Source organism: Orcinus orca, chromosome 11 (genome assembly GCF_937001465.1).
Source record: "Orcinus orca chromosome 11, mOrcOrc1.1, whole genome shotgun sequence".
Taxonomy (NCBI): Eukaryota; Metazoa; Chordata; class Mammalia; order Artiodactyla; family Delphinidae; genus Orcinus; species Orcinus orca.
In genome coordinates this window covers 76,043,030-76,054,138 of record NC_064569.1, presented here as the reverse complement: position 1 = coordinate 76,054,138, position 11,109 = coordinate 76,043,030, and the positions used below count along the sequence as shown (strand labels likewise).

The window sequence follows — 11,109 nt, the reverse complement described above, 5'->3', positions numbered from 1 at the left end:
CCGAGACCTAACCACTTGACCGCCAGGGAATTCCCTAGGGTCAGCCTCTTTGTATTCTCATCCACTAACATAGCATCTGGCACATCTTTATTCACCATCTACTGTCTGTGCTACTGTGCTAGGAAACACCGTGGCTAAGGAGTTAAGGGGTCCACGTTTTGGCAGACCTGCGTGGGAACAAAACAGCTCCATTTCCCTCATAACCTTGGAAAGAGTGAATGTCTCCGAGCCTCATTTGTAAAGTGGAGGAAGCACTTTAAGATTGCTATGACGATAAAGTAAAATAATTCTCGCAAAAAGCCCATTACAGAGCAAGCAATCAATCATCAGGATGTTAGGAAATGCCTTCCCCAACAATCCCATTTCCGGGCACCCTCACTCTAATCCTCCTTTAGGGCCCCGCACTCTAAAGGTAATCCCTCTTTTAGGGATTACGCTGGGATCTCTAATCCTCTCCTGGGTCATTCCTCCAGCTCTCCAATCCGCGAGTCAACCACTAGGGCCAGGCGTTCAGAGGCCATTCTTCTTCCCCGCCCCCCAACTCTCTCCAAACCCTTTTAGCTTTTCCTGGTCTAAGGGGTGTGTCAAAGACACCCGATTTATGCGAAATTTAAACATCAAAATTCTGGCTAGGCTTTTCCTGGATAACTTTCGAGACCCACAGTTGGGAGCTTTGCTACTGACTTTCGGTCTTCCCCTACTTGTGAGGAAGGAGCTCGCGGATCAACTTGACCTCAGGCGTTCGGCCAGCGCCAGCCCCGACCGCGCACCCTGCAGTAGCGTTGAATGAACGAACGAACGAATGGGCTACCTCTACGGCCAGGCCTCTGTTACGTCGCCCATTGGCGCGGGCGTGGCCGCGGATAAGAGGCCTGCTGGTCGCAGACCACTCAGTCCCACCAGCGCGCACCAGGACCGGCCACTAGCGACGGGGCTCTGTGGGGCTCCGCGCCGCCCCGCACTACCTCTCCCAAATCCCTGCCCCGCCGCGGCGCGTCACTTCCGCCACCCCCAGGCCGCGGCTGGGGCGGGGAGCGCGGGGGAGGGGGCCAGGTCCGAGGGAAGTCCGCCCGCGCCCGAGCAGGGACTACATTTCCCGGGGGGCCTCGGCGCGGCAGCGGCGGGCGCGGCAACGTTCCCCGGAAGTGGAGCCCGGGACTTCCACTCGTGCGTGAGGCGAGCGGAGCCGGAGACGAGACCAGAGGCCGAACTCGGGATCTGACAAGATGGCCGGGCTGCCCCGCAGGATTATCAAGGTAACCGCCCGGGCCCGCTTCCGGCTACCCGCTCTGCTCTTGCCCTCTCGGCGGACCGGGCGGAGCGGTCCCTCGCTTCCTCCGGCCCACGGCCCGCGCTGGGAGGCCCGAGGCAGCGCGGAGAGGGTCTGGCCGCGGCGGCGAGGGAAGTCGGGCGCTGGGGAGGGGGCGCCGGGGAGACTTCCGGCCGCAGTGGGGCAGCCCGGCAGCGGGGATCGGGGGCTCCCAGGCGGTCGGCCCGCGAGCGGGGAAGGCCTGGCCCGCGCCCTGGCAGAGGGTGGGGCCGCGGGCTTGCGGGGCTCTGGTCTTGGGAGCGGGCCTCCGCGGTCTCTGAGACCACCCCCGAGCGGAGGCCGCGGGCGCGCGGGAATCGCGGCGGGGCCCGGACTCCAGGCGGGGGCTGTGGCCCGACATGGTCCCTCGGCCTCGGATCCGTGTCTCGGCCCGGGCGGGAGCGCGGGGGTGCGGCAGCTGCAGGTTCAGAATGAATGAACCGGGAGGGTGAGGCCGGGCGGGGCCCTGTGCCACGGGAGGCGGCTCTGGGAGGGCCGCGCATCCTGCAGCCGCCGGCACATGCTCGCCCCTGGCTGCCGGGGTTCGGGGGACGTGGGGGCTCCGCGCCCCGCCACTCTCGCTTCCGTGATCTCCTCTTTAAATGCGTTTCCGCTCGTTATCTTCGCGAAGTGAGTTTACTCTAGTTGGCAAACTCTTTTAGGACTGTTTCTGTTTAGAGGAAATAGTTCTAACACGAGACCGAGCGGGGATTGGGGGAGGGGGTGCAGTACAGGTACGGGGGACCTTGTGAAACCTTTTGCCTCTCGATTTTGTGCGCTTTAAATTATCAATACCGTTTTTTAGCTCTTCATGAATATGTTCTTTGACAAGTATCAATGGAACCATGAAAAATTCATCTTGGTTTTGTAAACTCTTTACATAAATATCAAGTCCTCAGACGTGAAATGTTTCTTGCAGTCCACGAAGACAAAACCTTTAGGTTTTTTTGGTCAATTTTAGTGAAGGAAATTAGTTGAACCTCTGTGTTGCTCAGTATGCGAGTTAAAGTGTCTAAATTGCAGCATCATTTTGTTTGCTGTAACTCTGAACGTGTATTTAATCTAGTTTGTCCTTTAAGTTTGGGGGGAGATGCATGCTAAGTGATTGAAGGATGGTGTATTGTGTAGTGCGATTGCAATGAAATATATCTAAGATGGGGGTGTCTCTGACCTAAAGGTGCTTAATTTAGAGAAATAAGACGTGTTTTGTAAAGTAGCAAGTTTTAGCAAGTGGAGAAGTAGAACAGATTGTCATTGTGCGCTGGAGTCTAATGATGTGAACCTTCATAGTGTTGTGTAAAACAAAATCTTCATTTGTTGTGTTAAAGATTTGTCTTCGACTCCGTCCAAGGCAGTTTAATGGCTGTGTGTTGGAGGGTACTTAACAATGTGGTTGTAATACAATCACATGGCCCCAGTGGTCATGTTTATTGAGGCCCCACTTGAAAATGAGGGGTGTGTACATCAGATATCCTTGGATTTTTATTTACTGTTATTCAGGTTATCGACTAAGTACCTAGTACACATTGACATTCAAGATAATTCTCCAAAATACATAATGAATGAAAGACTTTACATATTTTTTTCATTTTTGCTTAATGCTGGAGATATTCTGCAATAATATGAAAGTCTTAGATGGAAAAATAAATTCTGTGGGACCTTGTATATAAACTTATAGATATGACTTGAAGCAATAAGTTGAAGTCCTCATAATTCAGTTCATTTGGCGTACAATAATTTAGTTTACACCAGGCTTTTGCATTTTGCTATTTAAAACAAGACAGTGATAAGTCATATATACTCTTAATTTAAAGTCTTGTTGATAACATCTCTCTAATGAAAGGTCCCTTGGTTTGGGTATTATCTTGTAAGAGTTCGGTGGTTTTACTTTAATGCCATTTATAGCAAAAAGAACTGTTTTCTCCAATCCCTAGGAAGGATTAAAAGATTATACTATTTTCTTTCTAGTGCCCATGCTTATATTATGTAGGCTTTTTCATAATCTGTGAAAATGTTTATTTTTTATATCAGAATTTAAAAAAAGAAGCTTGTCTCTTCTATGTCAACTACAATACAAGGTTCTGTGTGGAATATAATGGTGGCAGTGGAATATAATGGGGTAGCACTACTGTCCTGAATGATGGGAATGTACCATCTCTCATTGGACAGTGTGATGCTTTCTACCTCAAAATGGGCATTATTTACATTTGCAAAATTCTTCAACCACTTGGTACTTGCAGAAGTCTTGTGAAGTAGACAATACATTATATAGGCTAGAAACCCATTCAAAGGACTTTCCTAGGGTCTTAAAACTGGCAGGAGGCAGAACTTGGATCTTGACCCAGTGTGACCTTCCCCTGCCCCTTGTTATTATGAAATGATGTAATATATGTCAAAGTACCTTAACAACTGTAACCATACACATAAAGGTGATTTTTTGAATTACTATTCACCCAGTTGCTGTCCCACTCAGATTCCCATTTCTAATCCAGTAGCAAATTCTGTGGGCTCTATTTTTCAAATTATATCCTGAATCAGACACATTTCCCTATCTCTCTGAAACCACTGTTCAGTTCCATCATTTGTTACCTGGCCTACTGTATTGATCTCCTTTTAAACAGCAGCTAGTGTTACTTTTAAAAACATAGATCTTGTTACTTCCCTGCTCAGAACTCCACAGAGGTTCTGCAGCACACTTAAAATCTTGACTTTTTTTCCCTCCTAGCTACAAGGCCCTCCATCCATCTGGGATCTGCCTACCTCTGAGATCATCTCCCACACTTCTCCCCTTGGGTCACTCCATTGCAGCCACACTGTTGCTCTGCTGTACCCTGAACAATAAGAGGCTACGCGTGTTCCATTCACAGGGCTTTCCTCCTGTTTATTGCGTTGCTTGCTTTGTCATAATGTTCAGTTCTTGGCTCACATGTCATATTCTCAGAGAGGATTACCTTAACTGTCCTAAAACACAGTCCTCCCTCCTCCCCCATGGTTGCTCTTTAGCCCCTATTTCGTCTCTTCTGTATAGCACATATCATCACTCAAAGTTATATTATTTACTGTTTATCTCTACTCCCACTAAAGCTCCATGAAAGCAGGAATTCTTGGATGACTTGGGCATTGTTGAAATGCCTAGAACACATAACCTGCAAATCTAATGTCTCGGCTCTGAAATACTGATTGAATGAATGAATGAGCTTCAGTCTCTTTGAAAGAAAGTTTCAGGAGAGTTATTCTATATAATTTGACATTGTTACTGCTCAGTAGATTCTATCTGAATCTGTGCCTGAGCTAAAAGTTTCTAATTCTACCCATAAATTCATTAAAAACAAAACAAATCAATCTTTTATTTTGTTGACTGGGAAATACATAGAGCACCTTTGAAAGGTTCTAAAGGGTACATAGAGGAAAATTAAGACTCATCTGTCCTTCAGCATTCCAGTTTCCCTCCCCAGACAGCCACAACTTTTATTGTATATTCTTCCCAAAAGACCAGAGAGACTTAGTGCATATATGTTAGGCCTATTCCCCTCCTCCCCAAGTAACTGCTGTACCTGATTCCTCCCCTTGCCCCCACCTATGTCTTCGAGGTGACTAGTTTTCTAAAGAGCTGTTTTGTGGAACCTTGTGGTTAGGCCTTAATTTAACTAATTGCATATTGATAACTATTAGATTGTTCCCCATATTTTGCTATACAAACAGTGCTGTAATGAATGGTCTTATATATAGTGATATTTTGCACATGTATGAGTTACACTGAATCTTGGCAGTTACGTGTTTAGCTACAATTATAGGATTTTTTTTTTCTCTCTCTTTTCCTGGGCAGAACCTCTTTTAGTCTCTAAAAGTGACAGAGCAATTAAAGCTTAAAGTCACATAAGTTGAAAGCCACCTAAAGTAAGAGATCCTCCTTAATCTATCTGTCATAAAGAACCGGAGTATTTTGCGAACAAATAAATGAAATCTGTAGTAGTGGCTTGGTCAAAAACAAATTTATTTCAGCTTTACGTGTTACACTGACAGAATGACATTCCTTTAATTTTCTTCTCAAAATTAATCATGAAGTCAATAAAATATAGGCTTAGGAAACAGTTAACTTACTCAAGCAGTTGACTTATTTGATTAAAACCTAGCAAACCAACCTTCTGAAATTAGAATTTCACCAGTCTTCCCTACAATTTATTTTCTCTTTGGTGAGGTTTAGTTTCAAACTCTTAAAAACCTGTTATGAGCTGACTGAGTCTTGAGTTCTGTTTTTTACTTTAATAATTTTTATTTTAAAAAATACAGATTTTTAAAATTATAGTTTATAATAAATTTATTTTATTTATTTATCTTTGGCTGCGTTGGGTCTTTGTTGCTGCACGCAGGCTCTCTCTAGTTGTGGCGAGCGGGGGCTACTCTGTTGCGGTGCGCAGGCTTCTCATTGTGGTGGCTTCTCTTGTTGCAGAGCACGGGCTATAGGTGTGCGGGCTTCAGTAGTTGTGGTGCATGGGCTTAATTGCTCCGCGGCATGTGGGATCTTCCTGGACCAGGGCTCGAGCCCGTGTTCCCTGCGTTGGCAGGAGGATTCCTAACCACTGCGCCACCAGGGAAGTCCCTCTTATCACCATTTAAAAGCCACTCATTTGATATGTATTTTAGTATATAAGGTAGTTTTTAGTAAGAAAAACGATTCAGAAAACTGACCCTTTTTTTAAGCCCTGAGAATCTTTGGCTCATAATGTTTTTTCCCATTTAAAAAAAAAAAAGGCATGAAAACTTACCATGATGAAGATGGACTTGTTATAAATCGTAATTAAAACATTCTTAGGAAGCAGATAAACTCATATAGTAAAAACTTGAGTAGAGGACTTCCCTGGTGGCGCAGTGGTTGAGAGTCTGCCTGCCGATGCAGGGGACGTGGGTTCGTGCCCCGGTCCGGGAAGATCCCACATGCCGCGGAGTGGCTGGGCCCGTGAGCCATGGCCGCTGAGCCTGTGCGTCCGGAGACTGTGCTCCGCAACGGGAGAGGCCACAACAGTGAGAGGCCCGCGTACCGCAAAAAAAAAAAAAAAAACTTGAGTAGAAACAGTGTAGTTTTTAGCTCTTTTGGTTGTTGTCCCAATTTAAGAGTTTTCTGACCTTCTTCCTAGTACAATAAACCATACTTTTTGCATATGACTTCTGGGGATTCAGATTCTTGACAAGCTTATTCGTGAATCCCCTCGATCTCCACGGATTCCAGGTTAAGAATCCCTGAACTACTTTTGGTAGTGATTAAACTTTCAGGCTATATGGATATTATTTAATATACTACCTAATGTTTTGATTATGGAATGTAGGCATAACTGAAAGTAGGTTAAAAATCAAGTGTTGTTTTTTAAGCTTTTCTTTGTCAAGCACTTTCTTCAGTCCAGATTGATCAGCTCTCACACAATAGAAATTGAGAGTTGTCAAATTATTAAGTACTTCCTGAGTATCCAGCATGCTAAATAATGATATCAGAAATATTATGCATTTGCTTTGTAGTAATTGAGTTTTTTCCCACACTTGTGATGACTTACAGCCATATACAGTAGAGAACACTATCCTTTTCCTTCTCTGATAAGGAGACTGTAGGCCAAAGAAATTGGATGACTGAGATTCCTGGCCTGCAAGTCAGTATCTTTGCTTTTTTCCCTATGCTGTATCTAGTGTTTCGGTTTACCTATGTGTAAATGGATTTAAGAAGAAAATAACTTACGCACCTCAGATTCAAGTAGTATGGATTCTGAACATACATTTGAATGTGCTATCATGAACATTGATGCATAAGCACTGTAGAAATAAATAGCAGAACCAAGGAAATGAGGATGGCATGCAGCAGGAGCTTTGGACATTATGGTTGTAGTCATCACAGTTCTAATGTGGGTGCTTAATTACTATATTATATAATTTTACTTTCTAAAAATGAAATAGATCTGAAAGGCATAATATATGTAGCAATGTTACATCAAGAAATAAGAATTCTTTTTTTCCTATATGAAAGAAATGTAATGTATGAAGGACATCAGCATGGATATACAAATTAGGAGATGAATAATAGGGAATCAGTTAACTTCAGCTAAAATCTTAGCAACTTTTAAAAATGCTTCCCAAGTTTTTTTTATTTTAAATACTAAGTAGTCATCTTCAATTTGTAGATTAAATAGGATGTGGGATCACCATAGTCTGAGAGTGAGGTCTGTGGCCCTGGCATCTCTGGTGACAGAAACCATGTGTGATCGGAAGAAATGGGTAGGTAACTGGTTAAGAGACCTCAGAGAATCAACAGAAAGCATTCTTTATTATCCATTTTTCCAAGAGCTACACCACACCATTCAGGGCATTGTATGTTTGTTAAAATCCTGGATGTAGCTATTCTAAAATCCCCTAGGGATACTTAGGCATAGAAATTTTTATAGTTCTGAGTTGACCTGTAACTCAGATGTTTCTGAATAATTAGGATTAGGCTATAATTTGAAGTACTTCTAGGCATTGGTTTCAGAATCTAATGTTGACATCTTTTTCTTTTTCTTTTTTTTTTTTTTTTGCGGTACACAGGCCTCTCACTGTTGTGGCCTCTCCCGTTGCGGAGCACAGGCTCCAGACGCGCAGGCTCAGCGGCCATGGCTCATGGGCCCAGCCGCTCCGTGGCATGTGGGATCTTCCCGGACCGGGGCACAAACCCGTGTCCCCTGCATCGGCAGGCGGACTCTAAACCACTGCGCCACCAGGGAAGCCCTGCTTTTTTTTTTTTTAATTGTCTATTTCCTCTTCATATTTTCAAACTCCTTTAGTTTTCAGTACCATCACAATATGTCACTGTCAGAGGTTTGGTCTGTTTTGGGCAAATCAGTTTTTATTTTTAAAGTCTACAATCCAGTGACTGAAGGCACTGTAGTGGAGAAAATACTAGAAAGAAATCTAACAAATGTTATCTTTGTGTCTTGAGACTATGGGTGCTTTTTATTTCTTTAGAGCTTTCTAAGATTTCTTTATAGTTTATACTAAGGAAAATGCTATTGCTGTAAAGTCACTGTGTTTTTAGTGACCTTTAAGGACCATTGGGATTACCATCCCCTTTACCCCCTTACTATGGAGCAGGGGCAAAAGTGGCTTTAGTAAGCTAGTAAGAGCCCAAGGCCAAATTTCAATCTTCCATAACATTGCGATTTGTCTGCCTTTTTATTATCCATTCATAAAACATGTTTCAGTTCAATTAAATGGACATTTATTGAATGCACAGTATGTATTCACTAAGCCAGTAAAAAAAGATAGGCATCGCTGTCTGGTGAAAAATAGAGCTGTGAAACAAGAAATTACAGTGAGATGTGTTATAAAAGAAGGAATATCTGGGATTTACCATAGTCTGAGAAAAGGTATCAATATCTGTTGAGGAGTGTTTTTAAACTTGAAGAGCAGTGGGGAGAGTGGACACAGGGAATAGTAGATATGAAAGCTGGAAGGAGAGAGAGAAAGAGGGAGAGAGGGAGAGAAAGCAAGCATGAATGCATTATATATACCAGAGATCCATTATGTGTGGTGGATAGTGTCTTATTGTAGTTTAATTACAGGCTTTTGCGTGAGTGCTGTTTAGTAATATAGTTTACCTTAAGATGGACTGCCTCTCTGGGGTGGCATATTCCTCTCCTGCTCTCCTGGGTCCCTGGATTTGGGGAAGTTCGGGGTTCCAGTGAGAAGGAACTAAAGAGCAGGTGGAAAATACATTTGAGGTATCACTGCATCAGACCATAACCACTCTAATGTGAGTTTTAAACAAGACGTTTTTCATTCAGTAAGCCTAAAGATAGAATTATCTTACACTTGTTTATATATTAATTTGAATTTCGTGTTTTCCACTAAGTGGAGGGTATTTGTACCTACTTAATTTCCTCACTTGTATTTAGAGAGAATAAGGAAAAGTGCTTTCCAGTAAAATTCCCCCTACATTTGCACTGCAGTTCTTGCTTTGGCTTTTTTAAAAAAGTCATTTCTTTTCACAGTTGGAGGCACAGTGATTTACAGCTATAAAGCTTGAAGTTTCTTACCTTTAGCTGTAAAAGAGCTATTCCCATTAAGTAAATTTTTTTTTTCCCCCTGAACGAAGTACTCTGTCTACCCTGTCTTTATTGTTGTGGTTCAGATAAGGGTTAAACTAAAAGTGCTGCAATCTCCGTTCAGGTTCCTGCCACTGACTGTGATTAGAGGTCAGTAAACACTTGGCCAAACCTTGCCTATTTCTTATCAGAATCTTCCCTTAGTTTAATTGGGTGGGCTGCTGATGTCTTGAGTGGTAGGAAGTAGAAGATATTTTCTGTGAATATTGGTCTGTAATCTGAGCAGTTTATGGTAGTGCATCAGAATTACCTGGGTGTTTATAAATTTAACAGTTGCCAGCCCCAGAATTTTTTTTGTTATGTTTTGTCTTAAGATCTCCAGATGATTTTAGTGTGCACCTTGCAGAAACAATGGCCTAGTATATGCTTGGCTTCAATGCGAAGTTGGGTAGAATGTGGTAGAACTAAAATCATACATAAAGCCAGTAGTTTCTCATATAGAAAACAAAAGCATCAGTGGGAACACCGAAGATGTGACATTCTGGATGGGGAAACCCTCCAAGTTTGGTTTAGGGAAAGAAGTTTTTAGGGGCGTGACATTTGAGCTGAATTTTGAAAGATAAGTAGAAAAACGGGGTCGGGGGAGAAGAATGTCATTCCAGGTTAGACATATCAAACTCTAGGAAGATATTTGAGCAGTGCTAAAACTGTAACATGAGTCAGCACTTCTTCACTTGGACCACAGACACTTCAAATGCAGTCTTTAATTTGAAAGAGTTTTTTTTCCTTTAGAAGTGTAATTCATGGATATATAGTCATTACTAAAAAGTCAGTATACAAACTGTTACAAACTAAAAATAATCCAGTAATACAGATGATTTCCCCTTCACTTTCTTTTGCTATTCCAGTCTCCACTTCATAGAAAAAATGCTAAAATCTTACTGAATATGAAAGGAAAACCAAAATGCTTCATATTTTTGAGATACAAATCACATATAAAATTCACCTTTTCAAATGTACAATTCAGTGGTTTTAACATTCACGAAGTTGTGCAACTATCACCGCTTTCTAATTCCAGAACTTTTTCATCATCCGAAGAAGAAACCCTCTACCCTTTAGCAGTCCCTCTCTGTCCCTACTCCCTCAACCCCTGGCACCCGTGCAGCTACTTTCTCTATGGATTCACCTATTCTGGACATTTCATATAAATGGAATCATACAATACAGCTTTTGGTGTCAGACTTCTTTCACTTAGCATGTTTTCAAAGTTCACCCATATTGTACTATGTATCAGTACTTCATTCCTTTTTAAATTTTTTTAGTTGAAATTTTTCTAAGTAAATACTTTTAAGAAATTACAATGCTGAATGAAGCAAAGCAGAAGTTTTAGCAGGTAAAAATCTGTATTGGTTCCCATAAAACTAATCACATTTGCAACCTGCATTTCTTTCTAACGTTTAAGAAGTATCCTTTAGCCTTGTGAGCCGTTGTTATTATTTTTTAAATTGTCAGCAGCCAGTAAATTTTTATCGTTAAAGATTGGATTTGGGGAATTCTTTGGCAGTCCAGCGGGCACTTTCACCACCGGGCCTGGGTTCAATCATTGGTCAGGGAATTAAGATCTTGCAAGCTGCACAGCACGGCCAAAAAAAAAAAAAGATTGGTTTTGATTGCTGGAGAATGAAAAACTTGAGCCAATTCTGGTGAATAATGGGTAGGAACAGCACTGACTTTTATTTT

General features: G+C 42.5%; 1 protein-coding gene across 1 annotated transcript in view; it reads left to right on the top strand.

Annotated features, from left to right (window-relative positions):
• The first annotated feature begins 1,079 nt into the window (after window positions 1-1,079).
• UBE2N (ubiquitin conjugating enzyme E2 N) overlaps window positions 1,080-11,109 on the top strand; it is a 34,186-nt gene continuing 24,156 nt past the window's right edge. The window contains exon 1 of the mRNA XM_004269543.3: window positions 1,080-1,256. Coding sequence (XP_004269591.1) covers window positions 1,227-1,256 — 30 coding nt within the window. The 5' untranslated portion in view covers window positions 1,080-1,226. The remainder of the gene's footprint in view (window positions 1,257-11,109) is intronic.